The sequence below is a fragment of the Neophocaena asiaeorientalis genome, unplaced genomic scaffold, assembly GCF_003031525.2.
Source record: "Neophocaena asiaeorientalis asiaeorientalis breed wild unplaced genomic scaffold, Neophocaena_asiaeorientalis_V1.1 scaffold120, whole genome shotgun sequence".
Classification (NCBI taxonomy): Eukaryota; Metazoa; Chordata; class Mammalia; order Artiodactyla; family Phocoenidae; genus Neophocaena; species Neophocaena asiaeorientalis.
The window spans coordinates 1,476,969-1,504,333 of NW_020185322.1; the positions used below are offsets into that span (position 1 = coordinate 1,476,969).

General features: G+C 37.3%; 1 protein-coding gene across 3 annotated transcripts in view; it reads left to right on the forward strand.

Moving 5' to 3' along the window:
• The window catches only part of USP6NL (USP6 N-terminal like), a 188,810-nt gene that overhangs the window by 53,292 nt on the left and 108,153 nt on the right, over positions 1 to 27,365 (forward strand). For all 3 annotated transcript variants that reach the window (XM_024734173.1, XM_024734174.1, XM_024734175.1), the window contains exon 2: positions 7,777 to 7,863. Coding sequence is in view for 2 of the 3 variants with exons in the window: in XM_024734174.1 (XP_024589942.1) it covers positions 7,860 to 7,863 (4 nt within the window). In the remaining variant the exon portion in view is untranslated. The remainder of the gene's footprint in view (positions 1 to 7,776; positions 7,864 to 27,365) is intronic.

Below are 27,365 nucleotides of genomic sequence, written 5' to 3' on the forward strand. Positions count from 1 at the left end.
GAATGGGGTAAATAAACCTTCTACTCTAGCTGTGATAGAAGATTTGCTTTACTTCTCTTGAGCAGGGAAAATGCTGAAAGCCGTGGGAATTCAGCACTGTGTTTCAGGGGGTGTAAACTGCAGAAAGAACATTCTTTATAGAAAGCTCAAGAATTGTGAAAGTACAGTGGTGAGACCATCCATGTCAATGAATAATGACTTTAAATATTAACTAAAGTTTTCTTTATCTGGCATGAGAAGACATTACCCTGGAATCTGCCCTGACATATTTATTTGAACTAATGAACTGTGCATCTGAATTAAGAAGGGAAGGTACTAGAATTGCTAGGATGTGAGTTCCACGAGGATGGGGTATTTGTTTTGTTCGTGGCTGTGTATGCAGAGCCTAGAACACTGTCTGGCTCGTAATAGCTGCTCAGTAAATATTTATTGAATGAATAGTAAATTTTTATATTATCTGTTCATTTTAAATTTAAAAATTGAACATTAATCACTTTAAGTATTGGTTTATAAGCCTTTGGGGAAATACATTTAAGTTGGTTGAGGCATCATTTCTGATACTTCTTGCTGATTGTGAGAAAGTGGCACAAAGCACATTGGGGAGCATTCATTCACTCACTGTCATTAAATTTCTTTGCGATGTTTTTTAAATGGATGCGTGAGACTCCATTACATATAAATTAACAATTCATTTAGTCAGTCCCTTATTATTGCACATTTAAGTTGTTTATACTTTTTTTTTCTGTTACAAATAATGCTTCAATTAAGACAATTTTCTTAAGCTTTTTCTTGGGATGGTAGTTCAATGCATGGCAATTCAGCAAAACAGGATCTAGGAATTTCTACTAGAAAATGAACTTGTATTATACAGCTGTGAAGGTGAGATCAGAATCTTCATTGATCAGATAGCTGAGAGCAGATGCACAAATGACACAGCTCTTTGGGAAGGCTAGCTGCTTCTACGTTTGGATAATGTATAATCATCAGTCTTTTCATGTAAATTCCCTCTTGCATTTTATAGTGGACCTGGCTATCACTTGTATTTGTCTCTTTCTCTTAAAGAATAAGTGAGTCAGGGCTTCCCTGGTGACACAGTGTTAAGAATCCGCCTGCCAAGGCAGGGGACACGGATTTGAGCCCTGGTCCGGGAAGTTCCCACATGGCCGTGGAGCAACTAAGCCCGTGTGCTGTAACTACTGAGCCTGCGCTCTAGAGCCTGCGAGCCACAACTACTGAAGCCCACGTGCCACAACTACTGAAGCCCACGCACCTAGATCCCGTGCTCCGCAACAAGAGAAGCCACTGCAATGAGAAGCCCACACACCGCAACGAAGAGTAGCGCCCACTCGCCATAACTAGAGAAAGGCCATGCGCAGCAATGAAGACCCAATGTAGCCAAAAATAAATAAAATAAAAAATAAATTAATTAATTAAAAAAAACGAATGTGAGTCACTACAACTCTTTCCGCCTCTTAATTATGGCTTAAAGATTATAAATGCATTTAACTCTTTTATACATGTGATTACTTAACATATGTTGTCATTTTTATTTATAATCATTTCATTTCTGAATTTTGTTGGAAAAGTTTTGCTTTTTCATATTAAAATATATATTCATACAAAGGACTATATGTAATGTTATGTAAGGTCTAATAGAATGATATTTGTACTGTCCCCTCCCTCAGGTTAAGTGGTAGAATGCTAGCACTACCCTCTTGGCTCACACCTCCCTACAACTCCTCTTCTATCTTACTCCTGTCCCCAGAAACTCTGGGATCCAGCATTCTCTTGCTTTTCTTCTTCTTTTTTTTTTTTTTTTTTTTTTTTTTGCGGTACGTGGGCCTCTCACTGCTGTGGCCTCTCCCGTTGCGGAGCGCAGGCTCAGCGGCCATGGCTCACGAGCAGCCCAGCTGCTCTGCGGCATGTGGGATCTTCCCGGACCGGGGCATGAACCCGTGTCCCCTGCATCGGCAGGCAGACTCTCAACCACTGCGCCACCAGGGAAGCCCCACCCTCTTTTTTTAAAAAATCGTGAATTATATACTTATTTCTGTTGTAGCTTGCTTATTATCCTTAGTTTTACAATTTGAACTTGTTTTTATGGTAACTTTATCTGTGGAAATTCTTACGAGACCTGGGTTAAGAGTGCTTTCTCCCAGAGAAGAATCGCAACTGAGGACACTGTCAACCCAGGGCCACTTAATTTCTAGGCTTGAGATTTTCACAATGTACAAATAGTATGGATTTGAACTTGATACCCGTGTGAAGGTTGGTTTTGGTTGCAAACTTCCAGGGAATATTCCCCTTCTCCCAAAACACCAGTAAGCCTAGACGCAGGGGAGAATTTTTCTCTAGTCTCCGTTTGCGGTAGATTGTTTTTTCATAGTTTATTCTTTTTTATTGAAGATTTAGTTCTTCAGGGACCAGGCTTTAAGTGCTTATCTTTAGTCTGACTTCCCATATTGTGTAGTATGAAGCTTTTGCTTTGTCCCATGCATGACTGTTAACACTGAAAGCTCTTCAGCATTATCCAATAGAATTTTCCATGATAATGGAAATATTATATATCTGTGCTAATATGATAGCCAGTAGTCACCTTTGAAATGTGGCTAGTGTGACAAAGGAACTGAATTTTAAATTTTAGATGCTTTAAATTAATTTAAAATTAAAAAGCTACATGTGGATAGTGGCTCAGTATTGGACAGTATAGCTTGGTTATGGGGGATTGTCAGTGCCTCTAGAGCAGTTGCTGGCATCATTGCCCACCTTCCACTCTCTATTTGTGCTCCTGTTTACTTTTTTGGTCTCTGAGGACATCCCTTGTGAGCTTTGCTATGCATTCAAAAGGATAATTCTTACATTTTTATCAAGCATTTTTAGGTGTCATGTAGTAAAAGGGTTCTCAAGCCGTTTGGACACAAGAATTGCAGAAAGGGAAGTCTCTTACAGCTTTATTTTATTAGTTAGTGAAGTACTTACCTTTTTTTTTTTTTTTTAAAGAAGATGTTGGGGGTAGGAGTTAATTAATTAATTTATTTTTTCTGTGTTGGGTCTTCATTTCTGTGCGAGGGCTTTCTCTAGTTGTGGCAAGCGGGGACCACTCTTCATCGCGGTGTGCCGGCCTCTCACTATTGCGGCCTCTCCTGCTGCGGAGCAGAGGCTCCAGACGCGCAGGCTCAGTAGTTGTGGCTCACGAGCCTAGCCGCTCCGCGGCACGCAGAATCCTCCCAGACCAGGACTCGAACCCATGTCCCCTGCATTAGCAGGCAGACTCTCAACCACTGCGCCACCAGGGAAGCCCTGAAGTACTTATCTTGAATGATAAACATTGGAAAGTTCATAGCAGAGTGGTGGGAATTCTTTAAATAGAAACTGACCATGAAATTAAAAATTATGAGAAAGAATTAATTAAATAATTACTTTGTCCTTATTCTACAAAATTTTTAAAGATGCTAAAAGATAAAAATAGAACTGTGGGTAAAGTTTTTAAAGTCTTACACATAATCTTCAGCTTCTTGGTGTCAGTAAGTGTTTTATGTATACAAGAGTGCATGAATGAAAAAGTACACACGTATTTAGAAGGAAAAATATTTTGAAAATGGATGGAAATACACCAAATGAGTTTAAGAGATCATAGTGAATGGCGGTATTGGGGGAACAGCTAAATCCTCCTGGATTTAGCAAGAGTGTGTGTTAGTAATTTAGTTGTAGGGATTTTTAAAAAAATCTAAATAATGAGTCCTAGCTATTTCTCACGTAGACACTTCTTTTTCTCTTATAGCCAATTAGAAACATGCAGTTGGTTTTTAATATTTATGAATTAAAAAGTCTAAATTCTTTGTAATTTCTGTTACTTCAGGATTTGCTTACCCTTTCGAAACCATAGGTAACTGATTCTTTTTTTCCGTTTGTATTTCTTATTGTAGTAAAATACACATAAGATTTACCATTTTAACTATTTTAAAGTGTACAGTTCAGGTACATTAAGTACATTCACATTAATGTACAGCCATCACCATTCATCTCCAGAACTTTTTTCATCTTCCCAAAATGAAACTCTTCACCCATTAAACAGTAACTCCCCATTTTCCGTTCCTCCAGCCCCTGGCAACCACCATTCTACTTTCTGTCTGTGTGAATTTGACTTCTCTAGGTCCCTCATACATGTGAAATCATAGAGTACTTGTCCTATTATGACTGGCTTATTTCACTTAGCATAATATCTTCAAGATTAAATTTGATTTTTTAAAATTATAATTTGTGATGAGATTAAAAATGGAGATTACATTAGCTTTTAGTAGAGATTGGGAATCTTTGTGTATTTTCTTTGTAGAAGTTATTGTACAATGAAATAAATTAATGTTAATTTGATCTCCAGACAGAATATTATTAGAAACAATAGAATGTGCTACTGTATGTTGTGGTTTATAATTCTATTAAATTTAAGTTTTAAAATAATTTAAAAGTGGGACTGTTGAGCTAGTTTTAGAATAGATGATCTGGTGTTATAAAACCAGAAATCCTTTTAAATACTTCCATAGTTTTTAACTGACTAAAAGTGACAGGAGGGACTTCTCTGGTGGCACAGTGGATAAGACTCTGCACTCCCAATGCAGGGGGCCCGGGTTTGATTCCTGGTCGGGGAACTAGATCCCACATGCGTGGCCACGTGCTGCAACTAAGGAGCCGGCAAGCTGCAACTAAGGAGCCTGTGAGTCACAACTAAGGAGCATGCCTGCTGCAATCAAGACCCAGCGCAACCAAATAAATAAAATAAACTAAATAAAAATAAATATTAAAAAAGTGGGCTTCCCTGGTGGCGCAGTGGTTGAGAGTCTGCCTGCCGATGCAGGGAACGAGGGTTCATGCCCTGGTCCGGGAGGATCCCACATGCCACGGAGTGGCTGGGCCCGTGGGCCATGGCCGCTGAGCCTGCGCGTCTGGGGCCTGTGTGCTCCGCAGTGGGAGAGGCCACAGCAGTGAGAGGCCCGCGTACTGCAAAAAAAAGAAACCCAAAAAACAAAAACAAAACAAAAAAAAAAGTGACAGGAATTATTTTTAGGTCATGTTTAGTGCCTGCAGTAAAGAAAAGGATATGGTGGAGTTTCTTTCCTTTAGCTGGTCCTTGAGTTCCCTGCCAGGATGGGTGTCAGCAGGCCTAAGGAGGCCTGCTGTAGCCTTACCACTTGTGCATATCAAGTGTTATCACAGAAGTTGGAGGAGCCACTTGAAAGAACCCATAGTAGGTTAGCATGAGGATAAATTCTTTGCTGAAAATAAACAGCAGTGGCTCAAGTTCCTGGAAAGTGCGTTGAAAGGCCAGATTTTGCAGAAATATCCCAATAATGCCTTTTATGTGAAACTCTGGATTTAAGACAGACTCTTTCCCTCTTAGACGGTGTGAAAAACAACAAGTAAGATTTTTCTTCTTTCTAATTCGTATGTCCAGGTTGGTAGCATTTTGAGGAGGAGAAAGGGAATCTGAAAGTTTTTTTTTTTTTTTTTTTTTTCGGTACGTGGGCCTCTCACTGCTGTGGCCTCTCCCGTTGCGGAACACAGGCTCCGGACGCGCAGGCTCCGGACGCGCAGGCTCCGGACGCACAGGCTCAGCAGCCATGGCTCACGGGCCCAGTCGCTCCACAGCACATGGGATCTTCCCGGACTGGGGCACGAACCCGTGTCCCCTGCATCGGCAGGCAGACTCTCAACCACTGCGCCACCAGGGAAGCCCAATCTGAAAGTTTTATCATTTGTGCTTCTGAACTGCCTCATTGCTGAAAAGAATTGGTAACCACCTACTTGGGGATGGAGGGTCTGCATTTCAAAGCTGTGATTAGCATAAAGAATCTTGAACATAGGACTTCAGTTATAAGTAATTTAAAAATACGTTTTCTAAGAACTACTCCATGACATTAATTCCAACTCATGCATTGTTGCATATTTGTCAAGTACATTTACCACCTCAGATAGTAAGTAAGGTTATAAATCCAGTGTTTATAAGTTTTATTATCCTGGTTTTTTGAGGTTACCATTTTTGGTGCTGAGAAAACTAATATCTGAGGAACTTCAATCCTTGAATAAGTTTTTATTTGGCAGTTTATAACTGTGGGTAGGAGGGGTGCATGACTTAGTACAAAGTGCTTTGATGTTGCCATGTAGGAATTTTAAATTAAGATTAAAAACTTGATATAAGCATGAACAAAGAGAGAAGTCCCTGGGCAGAGAGAGAACCTGTGAGCGAGCTGTGCGTGAGCTCCCGGGGCCCCTGTGAGCGGGTAGTCTCCTCTGTGTCTCTGTGACACAGGGCCCTCGTCCTCGGCCACCTGTCAGTTCGCTCCGTGGGGCAGCGTGCGCCAGCCACCTCCTAGTCTCCTGGCCGGGAAACAAGTCTAATAGACTCGGCGAAGCACCAGGAAGAAAGTGTATTCATTGTGAGGACCTTTCGTCACATGGATTACGTGTTGTTTTAGAATTTTCCCTACAGCTTCTCATTTTCTTTGGGATAATTGGGTTATCTGGAAATGGAAATCATTTAATAGTAGCCACTGCAAGACGAAGAGGAGGGCGTGTGGGGTGGGGGCCAGGTGATTATGGGTAACCCATCGGAGATAGGCCACTACTAATTACAGCGTGTGGACCCTGCTGGGCGTCCAGAATTTCCATTCGGTGAATTTATCCTCCTTTTGTATATTACACAGTATGAGTAGAGATGTTTTATACATGGGGCAAGCATTATTTCTTCAAAAAATGGTTCCTGAACTGAAATCTGTTTCAGAAGCAGAGGTCCTTAGTATTATGCTGTTTTCTTAATTGATCTAGAAAGTAATCACCACTTCTGGTGATTACGAGAAGTAGCTTATCAGTTTATGAAGGCAGCTACACATGACTTAGCACAAATGTAAATTTTGTATCAAATCTGATGTTACCTTGTTTGTGGAATGTCATGTATTAGATTTGGGGAGGCATTTGTGCATCCGTGGTTATGTTTAAATGTAGCATTAGTATTACTTTATGCCTCATTTTCTTTAATATATTATCAAGAGAAGATTTATAATGGAAATCTTCGCAAAGCGTTAAGTTTGTATTTATAATAATGCAGGGTGATGCTTTACGTTATACTCAAAAGAACCAAATACAAAATTTTGTATGTAGTATTTATAAAGTGTATTTTTAAAATATGTACAGAAAGTTTCTGGAAAGGAGATATGCCCCACGTGATTGGGTAGATGTAGTGGCATTGTACTGTGAGAGAATTTTTTTCTTTCTACTTTGCTGCTGTTTCCAGCTTTTTAAACCAATGAAACCATATTACTTTTATAGTGAGGAAACTGCCCATTATAAGGGAAAGTCCATAGCAATCACTTTGGTAATCTTTATTTGATGGTGTATATAAATCACCTGTGTGCAGTCAGAGTACATTTAGCTGGTGTGATATGCTTAATTTACCCCCAATGGAGTGCTTTCTTCCTGTGACTTATTTATGTGGGGGTGGGATGGGGAGGGACTGAAGACAAAGGGCACCTGTTAATAAGTTTCTGTGTGGTAACTCCTTTAGACATACTGTTTGCTTTTGAGGTAATGGCTTTACTGAAAAAGGAAAATAGGAGCAGAATCATGATATTCCAAAGATTGGTAATTTTTTATATTTAGATGACGTCATGGGGTTCTTTTAGAAATAGAAAAGTTTTATAAGTAAATTATTTTTATTTCCTTTTAGAAAACTTTAAACACTGACCTTTAGAAAATATGATTTCTTTCTCTTTGTTTTCTGACCAGGACATGTATTCCTCTGAGAAACGTTGGACAGCAGATTTGGGTGTAGTGCCTGATCGGGACCACGTACAAAGACATCTCCAGTCATGGGTAAGTGCCCTTCCTCCTGTGTATCATTTCAGTCCTCTCAGGAGCATCTGCGGTGTTGTACTTAAAGAAAAAAATTGTTACTGAGCAGATTGGAATTATGTCACTTCATCAGAGATTGGATAATCTGGTTCAGCCCAATACTGTGCACTTGCCTGTATTTAAACGATGAGATTGATGTTTGATTTATTCTAAGAAGTTAGGTGTGGTGAGGATATCTGCGTCATTAGCTTCTTGGCTGGTTTAGTTCTACTATCTAAACTTTTCTGTTGACTAGCCATTGGAAAATGACTTTTTGGAAATATGAAGAGGGAAATATTGCAGTTGACCATAATTAGCAGAGGTTTTATTGTGTGAAATTTAATCATTGGGTAACATAGGTTAATATTATATTTAAGCAAAAAAAAGAAAGAAATCTCTTTATCAATGTCTTTGATGGATCAAGGAACCAAGTCTATCCTATAGACCTATGTTGATATAGATTTTATCTTCTCAGTTGTGAGGGGATGGTATAGTAATATTTTCTGTCATTCCTTTCCACTTCTGTTTGTGAACAGAACTGGATTTTACTATTTTGTGTTGTTTACTTTTAGAGAGTGAGGAAAGAATTAAGATTTAATCCTGACTGGGATCCTATGACAGTTCTGATATACTTTTAGAGTACAGTTTTTTGATTATGGAAACTTTGGGATGAAGTGAGCATTTTCTTATTGGAATATAATATTAGAGAGTATAAAATTTTTCACATGTTATTTATATTGATTATATTTACCTTAATAGGAATAGAGTCGCTTTTCTCATCAGTTTGAATAATCAGGCAGTTGATAAGTGAAAATGAAGCTGTTATTGTGAAATCTTTGAGTGCTTTCTACTAGAAGTAATATTGCAAGTAGTGGTCTTTGGTTTTGAAGACTTTACAGTGGGTTACTTTTTCGGTGGTGTGCTTTGAATAAACAAGGAATAGTTGCCAGATGAGTTCAAATACAGATTCGGAAAGAAGCATCTTTGGTTATGTCAGCTCCATTCATATGAAGTTTTGTGAGAATGTTTACCTATCATAGAATGCCAACTCTAGTAAAGATGGTAATATGACTTCATGAACACTAAGAGCATTTTAGTTTAAAAAATGCTTACCTTTTTTGGAAATTTAACTAAATTTTGTTCTGCGTTGTAACCTTAGTGGTCTGGTAGATCACTGTTACAGCTGGCAAGTTCTTTGAGGACAAATACAGGGTGTCTTTGATTTTTGAATCTTGGTGTCTAACACGACTGCCCCCTAAAACTCAGAGCCCTGTGAGCGTGAAAGCAGAGGGAGGGATGGCTTACTAGGCAGCCAAGATACGTATCGGAACCACCACCAATTTATCTATAAATTACAGTGGTTATACTTCATTTGCAAGATTTTTAATTTTTTTATATCTACTAGTTCATTTCTCATCTCTGCTCGTTTGTATTTAACATTTTTTTGGTTCTTTTGTTATTTATCTCTTCGAAGATCTCTTACATGCTTATTTTAAAGTCCTTTTCAGATCATTTGATGATTTTTGTCTTGTCTGCAGTGAGTTTATGTGTGGTTGTTGATATTGTTCGTGTTTTCATCATGTTCTGTAATTCTGCAGGCAAGTTCTGATGGGAGTTTCTTTTTTCTTTTTCCTGTGTGTGTGTGTGCGCGCGTGTGTGTGTCTCTCTGTCTCTTTGTGATTTCCCCTGCTGGTCTAGCATATTTGCCGTTGTCTCTGCCTGGCTTTGGAGTTCCCAGATCAGAATCAGGTCTGTGTTAGTGGACCAGAGCCCCGGTCCCATGGTGACGTTGGGGATATCACAGATTCAGTCACTGAGGCAGCTGGCATTAGGTCAGCCGCTTCCTAAGCTGTAGCCTGAGTGCAGTTAGCAGAAGTCTTTTTCAGTCTAGTTTCCTATCAAGGAAGAGTGCCAGCCAGTCCCTGGTTTTGAGCAAAGAGCCTGGCTACTGACCCTCGTAGCCCTTGTGGAGCCCTTGTTACACCACACGATCAACCCATAGTTAATCCCCGAGGATCAGCTGCCTGCTGCCTTTTCCTGCTTTGGGGCCCAGAGCTCAGCAGACCTCCTGGCTTCAGTGAGGCTCACACTTTGTGTTTCTGTTAGATTTCTGATCTGTGGAGATGTTTAACATGTTTGGGGGCATAGGTATGTCCTTTTGGTCATTTGTCTTCATATTTTATCTGTAATTTCTCTGTGTTTGTTGTGAAGAGAGGGAGCTGCAAAGCGTGAACAATGCCATTGGGCATTTAACCACTGGGATTACAGTGAAGTCCCAAATCCTTACTTCACATTTAAGATTTAAAAATAAATCAGTTTCTGCTTAGTTCCCTGGTTCCTAGAGTTCCTCCCCGTCGTCCATCACCACTTCACTCGCTAGGTGAGCCCTGTGGTGCTGTGCCTCCAGAGCATGCTTGCTTGCCTCGCTCTAGGAGCTGTCGTCCTCCAGTAAAATCAGCGGCCTGTTTACTCTGATCTTCGTCTATTCTGTAAACTCTTTGAGGGCAAAGACTTATTCCTAGTGGTAAGTTCCTGGCACTCAGTAGATGCTCAGTAAATAGTGCATGGATTTGACGGTTCCTAAGTGACATCCTTACTATGTGGTAACTGTAGCTGTTCCATGTGTTATTATTCTTAGGTTGAAATTCGAGCTGCTCCCATGAAAAGAGTGTGTGTGTAGGATAAAGCGTTCCAAGTAGGGGAGCACTGTGAGAAAGGCATGAAGGTTTGACCATACAAGGATGTTACTGAGTAGTTGAACATTCTGGAATATAGGGCTGGGGAGGAGATGAAATCAGGGTCCGGGGTCGTGTACATTTCTGGAGGTTTGGACTTCGTATCTCAGGGCTTAGGAACTATTGAGGGACTTCAGTTAGGGGAACAACTTAAGATTTTATTCTGGAAAAATTACTCTGACAAAGAGACATTTGTTAGACGTAAATTTAAAAGATGGGTTACAGGCAGTATTTGCTTTGCCTAGTTTTGTTCTTAGTTTTCAGCCCTTTCCTTGCTCCCTTTGAAATAAACTTGGAGTTTCTTTCTTGCCAACTTGATTTTCTGTAGTGATGGAAATCATTCTCGAGCAGAGAACTGGAACCATAGATTAGGGAGTATTGTCATGGTCTGTGCCGTGTTGCAGTTTCTATGGGGTTGTAAGTTTTCATAAAGGTGGGAGGGAACTGAGTATATCAGAGTTCCTGTTTTTGTAAAAATTACTGGAGAAGCACGGTACAGGTTAAAAAATAGGAAGACATGTCATTAAAGATAGAATTTCCAAACCTAGATTTGGGTGAGATTGATAACTAAAATTTTTTTCAGTATTTCTCTAGAGATTACAAGAAAGGTTGGATACTTGTATGTCTGGATGCGTTTAGCTCTGCAGGATTTCCTAACCCTTCCCATGTCATGAACCATGCAGGACATGGTAGTAGTTGTACAGCATGTGAGATAAACTAATGGAGATGTTTGGGGCTTGGAGGCTACCAGCTCTGACACCTCAGGCCGGGCTGAGGGATCAGTTTCTCTGCACATCCTGACACACGAATTGGGATGCTCCAACTGTAAGACCTAGAGAATTTGTTAGGTGCTTTAAGATGTTTTTCAGCTTTTAGTCTCAATTTTTATGTATTCTGTTAAGTTCTGAGGCCGAATATTGGTCTTGTGGAGTATGTGTTATATGATGCTGCTATGCTGTGCATTTCATTGTGAATTGTTCACTTTATTACAATTTGCAAAAAGCCTTTTTCAGTACTTAAATTGGTCTTAATTTTCTATAATGCATATTTAGCAGTGTTTAGCATTTATCAGATTTGTTAAAGATTTTGTTTTATCAGATGCCAAAGATGCAATAAGGTTGTTATATTTAAAGTCTGGCTGTCATTTAAAATGGATTTTTTAGATCTTTAATGGAGATTATAAAAGCAAGAGTAGTTTGTGTAAAGAGCAGTGCTTGGGACTTCCCTGGTGGCGCAGTGGTTGAGAATCTGCCTGCTAATGCAGGGGACACAGGTTCGAGCCCTGGTCTGGGAGGATCCCACATGCCACGGAGCAACTAGGCCCGTGAGCCACAACTACTGAGCCTGCGCCTCTGGAGCCTGTGCTCCGCAACAAGAGAGGCCGCAATAGTGAGAGGCCTGCGCACCGCGATGAAGAGTGGCCCTCGCTTGCCACAACTAGAGAAAGCCCTCGCACAGAAACGAAGACTCAACACAGCAAAAATAAATAAATAAATTACTAAACTCCTACCCCCAACATCTTCTTAAAAAAAAAAGACTCCACCTGCCAATGCAGGGGACACGGGTTCCAGCCTTCGTCCAGGAAGATCCCACATGCCGCGGACCAACTAAGGCTGTGCGCCACAACTACTGAAGCCCACGTGCCTAGAGCCTGTGCTCCGCAACAAGAGAAGCCACCGCAGTGAGAAGCCCGCATACCACAAGGAAGAGTAGCCCCCTCTCGCCGCAACCGCGTGCAGCAACAAAGACCCAACACAGCCAAAAATAAATAAATAAACAAATTTATTAAAAAAAGAAGAGCAGTGCTTAACAATTTCTAGATGATTATTTTGATGGAATATGTTTAAAAAAAAAAAGCCAAAACACCAAAAACCAAAAGTGATAATTTAGGGTACTAATTATTTTTCTTTTCCCAAGTTTTAGTTAAAAAAAATAAAGCTTATCTAATCTATTAAAATTTTTAATCTTTACTTCTGTATTTATTTCACTTTCTTTGGAAAAGTTTTGCTCTGTAAGTAATTATATGAAATGTTTCCTAAGAGAGTCTTTTTGGATGTTGACTGGGCAATCCAGGAGTGAATCTGTTGTGTGGGAGAGTTTGATCCTGCCCTTTGGCCTAAATAGTGGAGTGAGTTTTTTGAGGTTACTTCAGGATATGAAATATTTCTCTTTTATCTGAGGAAAAAGTAATGGCAGCGAATAATTTGGGATGTGGTGTATTTGTGACTTTCTAATAAGAGTAGGAGTAAATATCATCATTCGTTGGAGCGGTGGACTAAGAGATGATGCTGGAGTGAAGAACACTTTAACATTTGTTAGAGCAGATAATGTTACAAATAATTGAGGCGATTACTGAATCCCTGAGTGGTGGGATAAGGATTCTTCTGAGTCTTAAATAGAAAAAATCATGCAACAAGTAAGATAGGACTTTCCCTAAGTACTGGCTACATCTTCTCTCTATAACAATAGCCTATCTAGATGTATATCCTGTTTTGTGGAATAGCTGTGTACCTCAGAAGTTGGGCAGAAGTTAAAGAAAATTTAAGTTGAATTGCATTTTAAATACTGGCATGTCTGCATTTAATGAAATCGAGAGAAATCCCCTTGAAAAGGACATTAATTTCAGAAATTTGAGTTTTACAATTTTTTCTTGAATTCATTTTATTATAACTGATGTACTGGTTTGAAAATTTTCCTATCTCTTTAACAAAAACTTCTCTAAAAACAAAAACTTCTCTAATATATTCTATATGAAAATATTATAGGTATGACTTTTAGTATTTCTCATTCATCAAAAGACATATAATGGAAAACAACTTGTAAGTGATATTTGTTATATGGTCTACAACTAGTTTATCTACATATAATTAACATCAGTTTGTTTTTTTAAAATAGTGTCTGGACAGCTGTATATTATCACTTTTTGCATTTAGTCAAATAGACATTTTCTATTAAGAAAATTTGAGCCTGTCGGATATCATTGTATAGTTGTCTTCTCATTTCCCAGATATGTGAAATTGATGTTAAAAATTTCCTAGCCTGGATATTTCTCCCTTAAAACTGATCTAAAATGATATTTTGGTGTTACTTTTTTTTTTCTTCTTTGGAGATAGACAAGTGATTATGTAATAATTCTTTCTAGCCTGTCTTTAAAGCCTTGGGCTGAAAGGATGAAGAATATAGCGAGAACGTCTTCCCAGTTTCCCTTACCCCAGTCTCCCACTCCCACTTCCAGCACTGAGCCATAGTTAGTTATTTTTTTTTTAAAAAGGAAATGTTGTATAGGTTTCTATCATGATTGTGGTCCAGAAGTTAGGAGGGCAAATGCAACTGAAAACTTTTTATGAGTTATCTCTTATTTAGCTTCAAAGATGGTGGTCATTGTATAGGCAGATGGTAGTGGAGTGCTATTTTCCCCCCTAAATTCAGAAGCTGACTTCTGCTGGCATTACCTAGGTACCCCTGGAATTGCAACAGTTTTCTTTCTGCTTACACATTTGGAGCATTCAGGTGTTAAACTTTAAACAGTGGGATGTAAAAAGATTATGGTCAGATACTAACATACACTCATATACATCTTATATTAAATTGTGGGGCATGTGGAATTGCAATGTCTTTTTAAAAGTACAGTTGCCTGTTTCAGATTCTAGAAGAATGGAACAGAACTGGAATTTATTGGATGCACTGATAAAAGCTTTCGACACTATATAGTAAAGTACTGTGATCTCCTCACTGGTTAAACCTTGTTATATTCTAATAAATGCAAAGTAAGGCAAAATATGTTTGCTTGACTATAACTTAAATGAAATTTGAAATTAAGTTTTTATGTAAACCTACAGTAGTTGGTCTTTTGTATTTTCCTTAGGTAATAACTTTCTGTTCTTCTGTGATACGTAGATATAGATCAAGTAAGTGTATGTACCAGGAAAGGAGGAACTAGGTATTACCAGTGTTGGAAGAATATTACAAACTTGTTTCCTTGTGACAATTATGGCACAGCAAAATTTGAATTTGATTTTTCAACCTGCTTGAATTTATTGTTTTAACTGCAGTAATACAAGGTTATATGCCAAATGATTGATTCAGACTGTTAGAATATGATTGCCAAGATATATCAATATTTCATTGGCATGCTTTATTATAAAAAATGTTGTTTCTGGTGGTAGAAGTAACCTAGAAGCTATATGAAACGGGGTTTCCTTACTGCTAACTAAAGAGAAAGCTTCTTTTTTGTACTCTCTTTTGGGTTAGGAAAGATCCTTCTCTGTTGCCATGAAGAATGCACATGGTCTTGACACATTACCACACATGGAGGCCATGGGGCCATTGTGATTAAAAAAAAAAAATCAGCCGTAGACCTTTCATGGAACTTTGTACCTATATGTACCTATGGGTATATGTACCTATATGTACAGGGAACTTTGCCCAGGACCGGAGAAAAACCCCACCCCAACTTTTTAGGTACCCAAACTGACTTTGTTAAAAGGAACTTGGATCTCAAATGATTACTTAGTAGAAGTAACTCTCCACTTAAGAAAGGTATACTTAAAAATGTTGACTTGTGTTTTAAAAGTGGAGTCATTATTCTCTTTTCCCCTAAAATGTGATGTAAAAAATTTTTAGCTATCAGGTTTTAGTCTAACCTTAAAGCTATGCTTTCCTAGCTCAGCGCTGAGCTGCATTCTGATGGACAATAATAACTTCTAGGTCTGCAGAATTTTCCTTCTTATTTTTTTCTGTTTAGTGCATATCTGTTCTCAGCAGGTGAAATTCTACCTCTGATATCGTGAAATTCTATCCTTCCTTCCCACCCAGTCCAACTTTATTTTTTCCATGGGATCAATTCTTTATTTTATTTTTAAATATCTGAATGTGTATTTAAAAAATACACATTACTTATTTTTGGAACCATTTGAGAATAGGTTGCATATATCGTGTATTTCGGTGTGTAGTTCTGAAGAATAAGGATACTCTCTTACATGACTGCAGTAAAACTATCAAAAAGATAAATTATGTTTATCTGGCAGTAAAACTATCAAAAAGATAAATTATGTTTATCTGGTCTACAATCCTTATTTCATTGCTGACAGTTTCCCCAATGATGTCCTTTATGACAATTCTGTCCTTCCAGTGCCGGGTCCAGCTGAGTATCATTCACGCCTTGCGTTTAGTGTGAAGTCTCTTTAGCCTCCTCTAATCTGGAAGGTTCCTCAGATGTTCTTTTTTTTTTTTTTTCTTTTGCGGTCCGTGGGCCTCTCACTGTTGTGGCCTCTCCTGTTGCGGAGCACAGGCTCCGGACGCGCAGGCTCAGCGGCCATGGCTCACGGGCCCAGCTGCTCCACCGCATGTGGGATCCTCCTGGACCAGGGCACAAACCCGTGTCCCCTGCATCGGCAGGCGGACTCTCAACCACTGTGCCACCAGGGAAGCCCTCTCCAAAGATGTTCTTTATCTCACATGATGTGGTGTTGTAGAAGAATACAGACCAATTCTTTCATGAGTGTCCCTGAGGTTAGGAACTGTCTGAGGCTCCTCTCCCGGGATCCGTCCTGGCATGTGTGACTGGTCTGGGGGCATTCCTTCAGGAAGCTGTCTGGAAGGGACAGGAGGACTGCGTGGTGATTTCTCCATTTCCTTCTGATTTGATTCTTTCACAGAAAAATTTCCCATTTCTTCTTTAATTGAAATAGGATTCAAATCTCTTATATAAGAACAGGATTTATTATTCTACTTTACTGGTTTCTGTTTTGCTTTTATTGCAAAGGCTTGAGAAAAATGGTAATGAAATATTTTCTAGAATGTGAGATGACCTTGAAAGACATTTGGCTTTTATCAAGAGAAATTCCTTTCCGTATGATTCCTGTTTTGAATTACATTGACGAAAATCTCAAGATGCTCTTGAATAAGTACTATGAAGGTGTAAGGTATAGCACTATTGAATTTAGTTTTTTTTTTTAATAACAATAAAGCAGCTGCAGCTCTTCATATATAAATTGAATTTGCTTCACTAAAGATTAGCCCTTCCCATAACCCGGTGCTTCTTTGTCTTTGTCCTAATAAATTTTCTTTAGCTAAAAATAGAATAGATGAGCGTATCAAGACTTTGATTCTCATTGGGTTTTTAGGGGTTATATTAAATTTAATGTGAAATGTCAGGATACTTACTATCTATAGTTATAACTCTTAAAAGTTTAATAATTGAAAGGTATATTGGAAGCTAGAAAATTGACAGAATATTGCAAAGTATGAGAGATTCAAAACTTGTTTTTAGACAACATTGAGACAGGTGATGCTATAAATTAATTTCTTAAAATGTTGTAAGAGTTGTGGTGTATGAGTCTGATTTTAAAACAAATTTTAAGGAAGAGAATGTATGATTTAGAATAAATATTAATAATGTTTTCTTTTTAGTACTAATATATTTAGTGAGCACCTCCCCGTGCACTGCTGCTATGTTGGTCTTTGGGGATATAGACAAGGGCAAGACTAACATGGCCCTGGGCCTCATGGAGCACAGAACTAGTGGGGAGGACAGATACCGCAGCGCTGTTAATGCAAAAAGGGAAGCTGGTGTCTGCAGGAGCCAGGGAACCTCCTTCTGGGAGGGCAGGAAGACTACCCTTAGGAAATCATATTCCACATGAGGCCTGGCTAAGTGAAGAGGAAGGGGGAGAGGGTTCTAAACAGAAGGAACATGTGTGAAGATCTGGAGTTAAGAGGTTGAGATTAAGATTAAGAAATTAAGGAAAATTTAACATTGGCAGAAGTAGGTGTTTGGAGGGGATTAAGTTGGTAACTTCAGTTTAGATAAACACCCTACTGTTGCCTCCATTTTATACTTAATTTTACCTAATCTCATCTAAACTAATCTGCTCTCTTCATTTTCTCTAATCCCCTTTTGTTGTTTTAAAGTATAACTGTAACATTAAAATAAATACATTTGGAAATGGGGGGAAGTCATTGGTAACCCCACTTGTTTGCTTTTTTGCATATGGTCCTCTGGTATTGTCCAGATAGTATATATTTTGATATAATTGGGCTCTTGGTGTATATGCAATTTTATATTTGGATTTCTAACATTGAATTGTGTTTAGATAGTTATCCTATTTCCATAATGGTTTTTATACTTAGAATTCATAATTATATTCCTTAAAGGTAATGATGCATAGTAACTTATTTAACTACGTTCCTATTATTTTTTTTATTTATGATGGTTCATTTTTTTTTAATGTTTGTAAAATGAATATCATTGATGACTTTGCCCTATTTCTTAAAAAAAATTCTTTAGGCTAGATTTATAGTATTGAAATGTTTTCGTAGATTTGTAGTATTGAAATGTTCTTCCTGTCTTTCTTAAAAGACTACATCAATTTACAGTGACTCTGGTAATTGGTGTACAAGGATACCAGTTTCACCATGACTAGCTCAGTAGGCTCAAAATGACATTATACTGTTGCTTTCAGTTGCATATTTGATTTTTAGACAGGATAACTTTCCAAAAAATTTGTGGTAAATGTCCATAAAGTAAAATTTACCATCTTAACCACTTTTAAGTGTACAGTTCAGTAGTGTTAAGTATATTCACATTGCTGTGCAGCCAGTCTGCGGAACTCTTTTTACCCTGCAAAACCGAAACAACGCATTCATTAAACAGCTTCATGTTCCCCTCCCCACATCCTTTGGCAACCACCACTCTACTTTCTGTCTCTGTGAATGTGACTACTCTGGGTACCTCATGTAAGGGGGAGCATACAGTATTTGTCTTTTTGTGACTGGCTTATTTCATTTAGCATAATGTCCTCAAAGTTCAGACATGTTGTAGCATATATCAGAATTCCCTTACCTTTTAAGGCTGAATGATATTCTACTATATGGATTACATTTTGTTTATTCATCTGTTGACGGACACTTGGTTTGCATCCACCTTTTTTGGCTATTGTGAATAATGCTGCTATGAACCTAGGTGTACAAATATCTCTTTGAGATTCTGCTTTCTGTTCTTTTGAGTATATACTCAGAAATGGAACTGCTGGATCATATGGCAATTCTATGTTTAATTTTTTGAGGAACTGCCATACTGCTTTTCACAGTGGCCATGCCGTTTTGCATTGTACTAGAGTTCCAATTTCTCCACATCCTTGTCAACACTTGTTATTTTCTATTTTTGGATACCAGCCATCCTAATGGGTGTTCAGGAGGTATAGCATTGTTAGGATATCTTTTTCATGTGCTCACTATTTACATTTTCTGTTGCATCATATCCTTCTAAAATAGTCTTTTCTTCCAAAATGCTTATTGAAAAATCACAGATTTTTAACCTTGGATGATGCTTTTTTGTCTCTCCAAAAATTTATTATGAGACAATATAGTTGTTTTTTTTTTTTTTTTTTTTTTTTTTTTTTTTTTTTTTTTAGCCCAGCCGCTCCGTGGCATGTGGGATCTTCCCGGACCTGGGCACGAACCCGTGTCCCCTGCATTGGCAGGCAGACTCTCAACCGCTGCGCCACTAGGGAAGCCCAACAATATAGTTTTTATATGTTTTTTGGAACATAGGTAATTTTGTGATGGTCAGAGGAGAGAGAATGCGCAGTATACAGAAAAGGCAGAGATGGAAAAAGGTTTCAGAAAGGGAGGAAGAGCAGAGAATGATAGGTACCATGGATCAGTTTTGCTCAATGTATTGTTCTGTCAAGGACTCTCTTAATGGTCTTCCTTCCCTATTGTGGTTAATGTGTTATGGTGATTACAGATTTTATATTGAGGAAACGTTGGAAAGATCTTTCTGAATGTTGAAGAGACTGCTGTGTTTATGTACACAAGTACTTCTATGAACTCTATAGAAATCCCTATGTCTTTATGTTTGTATGTTATGTGTGTGTGTATATATATCTCCCCACATAGGACTCTTTGATCTTAAATGTGATGTTATAATGAATTATGATTTATTCCAAATTGAGTTATGATTTATTTTGAGATAAACATATACTTAAATGATTTTTAATATGTGTGTTTTTTTTTAATAGAGCATTAAATTTCAGTTGTATCCTGATGTTTTTTCTTTTTTTTAAAACATCTTTATTGGAGTATAATTGCTTTATAATGGTGTGTTGGTTTCTCCTTTATAACAAAGTGAATCAGTTAACCCTCTCGCTTTGTCACAGTTTACCCTTCCCCCTCCCCATATCCTCAAGTCCATTCTCTAGTAGGTCTGTGTCTTTATTCCCGTCTTGCCCCTAGGTTCTTCATGACCACATATTTTTAATATGTGTTTTTTAATGGTAATGAATTTTTTAAAACTAATTATGTTATTTCATAGCTTTGTTAAAATCTGGAGTAGGTCAGATTGCCTGGATACTGTGTTTTCTTTGAATTCTTGATTTTGAAAATAGTCATATTTAAATTTCCTTATTATGACTAGAAAGTCTCTTTTCCTTCCATATCTGTGCATTCATCTGCATGTAGCTTGGGAAAGTCAAAAGAGAGGTCATTTCTGCACAAAGGAAAGCTTACTTTAAAAATTAAAAATGTGGTAATTCAGAAATTGGAATATGTTCAGTTATAATGTACTATGTATGGCCTTTAATTCACACTGTTTTTCCACTTAAGGGCACATGCTCCAGTCATCCAGTGCTTACTCGCAGTAGTCATCCCAGTTGTAATTCAGTAATGAATTGTTGTAATTATGTGTTTAATGCCAGTTTCTCTTGGAAGAATGAAAGGAGGTTGATCACACACCTGTAATAACCAGCAACTGGCATTGTATCTACTAGGTACCTGCTAGGTATTGTACATACATATTAGATGCGTAATGTATTTTGTATGAACAAGATTTTATTGCCTTTAACATGCACTTCGGTGTACAATCAGTACATTAAGAATTTGTGAAGATGTATTGGGATAACATGTTTGTATTTCCCTTGCTTGTAAAGCACATTTTGTACACATTTATGACAGTTTCCACTGAGCTACACAGTTAAGCAGTTTCTTGGTTGCTTTTTATAAGTAAAATGAATTGCCCTTTGGTAAAATATTTTTAAAAACTGGTTTTAGGGCTTCCCTGGTGACACAGTGGTTGAGAGTCCGCCTGCCGATGCAGGGGACACGGGTTCGTGCCCCGGTCCGGGAAGATCCCACATGCCGGGAAGATCCCACATGCCGCGGAGAGGCTAGGCCCGTGAGCCATGGCCGCTGAGCCTGCGCGTCCAGAGCCTGTGCTCCGCAACGGGAGAGGCCGCAGCAGTGAGAGGCCCGCGTACCGCAAAAAAACAAAAAACAAAAAACAAAACTGGTTTTGAAAGAATTGCTAACTTAATTACATTAATACAGATACTTTGTTCATAAACAGTTACTGTATCTAATACACTTGGAGATTATGTAAAAGAAGGATAATATTAACATCCATAAACATATTCTGTGGCTCTTTCCACATCCTACAATTTCAGGACATTTACCTTCATATCTTCTTTGTTTTGTTTTACTTTTTTTCTATGAAAATCTCTGAAGATAGTTGATGAGCTTTTGATAATGTTAATTTTTAAATACCCAGTGTGAATTATTAGGAACACTATTTGGACAGAAAACAGTATAGATTTTTAGGTATAGAAAAAATGTAAAACTTTTATTTTTTATAAACAGTATATGTTGTATTTTCTATTGATGAGTTTGAGTTTGTAGAGATTGATTTTCAGAATTCTAGAACAAAGTGACTATGTTTCGGCCTTACAATTAAAGTAGAATGACAAAGAAGTGAAGTGTAACTGGTTTATTAAACCAAGAGGAAACCAGTTGGAAGTGGTTTATAGCTTAATATTCAATAGTGCTTTTCTGTCTGCAGGCCGACTGAATATTTACAGATTATTTCTGTCACAAGAAGTGTGACCTCTCACATTTTTTCTTCTCATTTATCTACATGTTCTGAAAAAAGAATGACAGTAGTTTAATTCTGAAATATATTTCCAGGAAAACCAAAGAAGTTTTCTGAAAATTGGGTAGAAAAAAATCTAAATCATTGCCAAGAATGAAAAGATGCTGGGTGGTTATTCATTTGATCAAAAAATTTTGTGGACAGAGCACAGTGCAAATATCCTGGTCTGTGTTTATTTTATGAAAGAAATGATGAAATATTCAGAAGTGTGAAAACACATATCAATTCTAAAAGAGTATGTGTACTGTTGTCTCATTTTTGTAAAATCAGCAAGCAAAAAGTACATGAAAAGTCTGAAAGGTTGTTGGTAGTGCTTATCTCTGTATAATGGGCCTAAGAGAGATTTTTATTTTCTTTTGGCTTATTTTTGGATATTTTTTTCCTACAGTGAACATGCATTCTTTTTGTAAAGAGAAAAACTATTAAAGATATAAATTGAAAAAAAGAAGCAAGCAGAAACCTTGTTAAATTAATTTGCAGTTCTTTAAGATTCTAAGGAGTTGGTTTGAAGTATCTATAACACTATTTTTATGGATAGTAATATAATTCTGCTTTAGAATATATGGATTCTCTTGTACTTGTTTTCACTTAGGGCCAAGAAAGATGCTCCAGTGAACTTGTTCATGGTTTTATTAAATGAATGAGGGAAAGAATACAAATGAGATCAAATTCAATCTTGTTCTTTCTCTCTTCCTGTTTCTTTTCTTTCTTTCTTTCTTTCTTTTTTTCGGTGAGCGAGGAATGGTGGGAAAAGATTTCTTTCCTCTGCTGAGCTGTTTTATCTTTATATCATTTGTCATACAGTTCCTGTTCTTGATCCCTTTTCATCTGAAAGAAGTTGATTTTTGCCTTGTATTCTCCTCTGGAGAAAGGAAAATGGCACAAATTGAAATATCCAAATAGGAGTAGAAAGTGCTGTATTTCTCTCTTTGTCATGTCTTTCTTGTTCTCTCACGGGTTTTCTCCCTTGTGTCTGCTCTGGGAATGCTGGATTTGGAAGTGATGGGAAGGAAAAGTAAATCAGCGGTTTTGGGGCTTAGCCAAAAGTTAGTGGTTTTGGGGGTGGCTATGTATAACAAAAATACAAATGTAGGAAACAAGATTGAGGTAAGAATTTTTCTGTTAAAAAAAGAAGTAGCTCACAACTGTTTGCAGGCAGCCCATTGCAAGGGCAACTATAATAATATTCCTTGTCCTCCAGGCCACATGGATCTCTCATGTATGTAGGCAATTAGGATTTTTGTTTTAAGCACGCTCTCTCTTGTTAAACTCTGTACTCTTTGGATTTATCTTTGTATTAAAGTCTGAAGAGTGGGATGTAGATTATATATATATTAAATATAGATTTCCTTTGTAATTTTTTATAAAGACTGTTATTTTCAGAACAGTTTTAGGTTTACAGAAAAATTGAGTGGAAAGTACCAAGAGTTCCCTCATACCCCTGTTATTAACATCTTACACCAGTGTGGTACATTTACTGCAATTGATGAGCCAATATTGAAGCATTATTGTTAACTAAAGTCCATATTTTACATTAGGGTTCATTCATTGAGTCATATGTTATATGAGTTTTGCCAAATGTATAATGACATGTATCTGTCATTACGATACCATACAGAGTAGTTTTCAATGTCCTAAAAAATCCACATATTCATTCTTCTCTCCTTCTTCCCAAATTCCTGACAACTACTGATCATTTTATTGTCTCCATAGTTTTGCCTTTTCCAGAATGTCATGTGGTTGGAATCATATACTATGCAGCTTATTTCAGATTGACTTCTTTCACTTAGCAATATGCATTTAAGATTCCTCCATGTATTTTTGTGTTTGATAGCTCATTTCCTTTTATTGCTGAATAGTATTCCATTGCCTGGATGTAGCACAGTTTGTTTATCAAGAATTCACCTACTGAAGAACGTCTTGGTTGCTTCCAAGTTTTGGCAATTATAAAGGTTTTTGTGTGGACATAAGTTTTCAGCTCATTTGGGTAAATACCAGGGAGCACAATTGGTAGATCATGTTAGTATATTATATTAGTATATTTAGTTTTATAAGAAACCAGCAAATTGTATTCCAAAGTGGCTGCACCATTTTGCATTCCCGTCAGCAATAGATGAGAGTTCCTGTTGCTGCACATCCTTGCCAGCATTTGATGTTGTCAGTGTATTGGATTTTAGCCATTCAGAGAGATGTGCAGTGGTATCTGATTGTCTTAGTTTGAAATTCCCTAATGACATAGGATATTGAGCCTCTGTTTGTATACTTATTTGTTTTCTATATATATCTTTTTTGGTGACGTGATATAGATTTTTAAAAAAACCAAAATGTAATTCCCTTTAAAAAAAAAGTACTGATAGTATAATGTGTTCTCTGTAGAAAAGTATAGCAAAAGGAGACAGTAAATATTTATAATGCCACCATTCAGAGGAAAAATCATTGGTAACATTTTGATAGTTTCCTTCATACACCCATCTCTCTCTTTCCCCTCATGTATGTATAAATAAATGGCAATAGGGCATTCATTAACATTTTGTACTTTTCATGTTTACTTATCCACATAAAGTTAGCTTTTCCTGTGTCATTCTTCTAGAATAGTGGTTCTTAACCTTGGCTGAGTATCAGGATCATTTGGGGGAGCTTTTAAAATTTATGGTGTTCAGGCTGCACTGTAGGACAGGGAAGTCAAAATCTCTGTGGATGGACCCAGGCATCATACTTTAAAATATTTCCCAGGTAATTTCAGTGTGTATTGAAGATTGAGAACCACTGGTCTAGAATGTAATAGAATTACTTTTAAGAAAAAATATAATTCCCCAAACATCACATAAAATATGATGCCCTTTTTATAAAGTTCAGAACAACCAAACAGCAACACAAGGATTGTGTGTGTGTGTTTAATAAAATATAGATAGACATAAAGGAAATCAATGGAATGGTAACTACTGGATTCAGGATGATTCTTACTTTGGGGTGAAAGCAGGGAGCTGAGTTGGTGTTTGGGGGCACCATAGGTTAAATGTAGATTATTGTTAACGTCCTAGTTTTTGTCTGGGTGGTTGCTTTGTGGCATTTATTAAATTATTGAAAATGATTAAATAATTAAGTGGATAAGTAAAACTGGGCCATGCATGGACCAATGATAAGAGCTAAGGGCTATGATTAAACCAATTCTTTGTGCCAGAGGCCCAATGAAGAAAAGTATTAAGTAGATGAAAACTTACATCCCTCTTGTAAGCGTATACAGTAGGGTTTAAGTATCTCAGTGGTTTGATACCCAGTGTCATCCATCTAAAAAAAGGAACAGGCTATTCCTTAGTAGCTAGAGATTTTACATACTTTCCTTTTTTTCTGAAAGTATACATTAATTCCACTTTCCTCCCAGAGTTTCATCCTAATGCAGTTGGTCAAAAACAACAAACGTGATAAATTTTGATATTCACTATAAACAAATACTTTATTAGAAACTCATGTATCTTAATCAGTTGCATGGGCTGATGTTACTTCTTGTGCCTTGATCAAAGGAGCTGCTGAATTTTCTGTGTCCCCCACCTGCCATGTTTTTACCCTTTGGAGCTCTGCACCATAGTAAGATGGGTGAGGGTTGGCCTTTTTCTCGTAAAATGGGAGAAGGGAGATTGTGTAAAGGGGTAGGAGTGGAGGACCACTGCTTCAGGCATCTCCTCCAGCAGATCAGTTTTAGTGGCAAAATTAATTCTTTTAAGCCTAACCATGCCAGAGTAAGCCCGAACTTGCCTTACAGGAGGGTTCAGAATGGTCTCTGGGGTGAAGGAAGCAAGTATGAGAATGCCTGTGCAAGTTAGGTCAATGTGTATGTACATACATAGAGTTAACTGAAACACAGCCTATATACAAATGTGTAATTCTTCTTATATTGTTTATCTCCTCATCATTTTAAATTACTGTTTTGTATGATTTAAACATATATAAATATAAACACATACATATCTTTTTAGACAATAAAATAATGCATATATTGGGATATGTAGTCAGAATTTAACTTATTTTAAAATAGTTTCAGACTTAGGAAAATGTTGCAAGAGTAACATAAACAATTCTCATCTTCTCTTACCTGGATTTCCCAAATGTTAACATTTTACCACAATTGCTTTCTCATTCTAATAAATATTATTTTTGCCCCATCAGAGAGTAAATTAATGTATTGATATTTACCCTTAAGTACTTCAGGGTGTATTTCCTAACATCCAGGATATTCTGTTACATAACTGCCATGGAATGGTCATAGTCAGGAAATTAATATTGATGATCTATAGATTGTATTCAAATTTTGCCAGTTGTCTCAAAATGTCATATATTTTCCTTTATCCCTTTCTGGTCCAGTATCTAATCCGGAATTGTGTGTTCCATTTAGTTATCCCGACTCTTTACTCTCCTCTAGTCTGTAACTGTTCCTCAGTCTGTCTTTGTATTTTGTGATCTTGACATTTTAGAGTACAGCTCAGTTCCATATATTAGAATATATGCTCAGATATTTTTACCGATGTAATGTGTGATAAAAACATGAGAAGCGAATGAGAGAAACAAGAAAAAACTATTGGTAGGTTAGCAGAAGTTAAGGGCTAAAAGTGGTGAACCAGTGTGTTCAAACTGATCATTATATGATTTTCATTTTCAAAACCAATACTGGTATCAGTGAGAATAGGGAGTTATGATACTTGAAATTTATGGAAACATGAATACAGATATTCTTCTCTTCACTGATCAGATATGGAAGATACAGTTGACTGAGAGGATGGTGTCCTGTATATCCCCTTCCTTGCATGGAAAGAGAAAAATTATGAGAGAAAGCAAAGCTACCAGAAAGTACTTTTCACAAACATCATTTCTTTCCCAGAAAAGTGGAAGTAATTTCTCAGGAGCTGGACATGCAAAGAACTGGAAAATAAAGCCAGTAGATACTTAATACCTGTTTCATGTTCAGAACTGCCCTAGGAAATGGGGCAAGGGCTAGAAAGAATTAGGGGAACTTGATTTGAAGGGTTTGAATTAAATGTTGATTTGTCTATTTCAGGTCTTCAAAGGGATTCATTGAAAAACAGTTTTGATTTGAGGTTTAAAACTTGGTCTTTGACCCATCTGAACTCTTGATTTGGTTTGCAAGTACAAACTCTTTAAAGATAATAGGTAGTTAGGATAATTGCTGTGTTTTGTCTTCCATTTGCAAATATTTTCTCACCATCATGGATTTGTAGCACTTATGTCTTCAGTTAACACCCATATGGAGAATACATTATGGGCAGATATATATGCGCATGTTATAGCACCTCTTCTTTGAAGAGCTGACAACTTTACCCTGAATTTCAAAACTGTACATTTTTACAGAAGAGACTTGGTGTCATAGAAGGCAGAAGCCTTTGGGTTTTGGATCCTGTGTTTTACTTCCAACCATAGTTGATTCACCATGTACCTCAGTTGTCCAACTGAAAAATGGGAAAATAACAAGCAAGCCTTTAACTGTGTGGAGGCAAAGGAACTGCCTTTAATTTGCTCTGGGATCTATTATTTTATGATACATTAAGAATATCAGTAAATGGGAAGGAAAGAAAACTAGGAAAGTCAGCAGTACAGTAAGAGGAATAATTTGCTGGTGAAGAATCACTTTAGTAAATGTAACATTTGACAATGTGAACCTGAAGCTCATTTTTCTTTTAATTAACTCTGTAGGTTTACTTTGAAAAGGGCTGCTATGTGCTAACTAGAACACATGACAAAAGTATTAAATATTAATTGAGCATGGTTGCAGCTTGGCTGTTAAAAATCATATGGTTATACTTGACTTGAAAGTC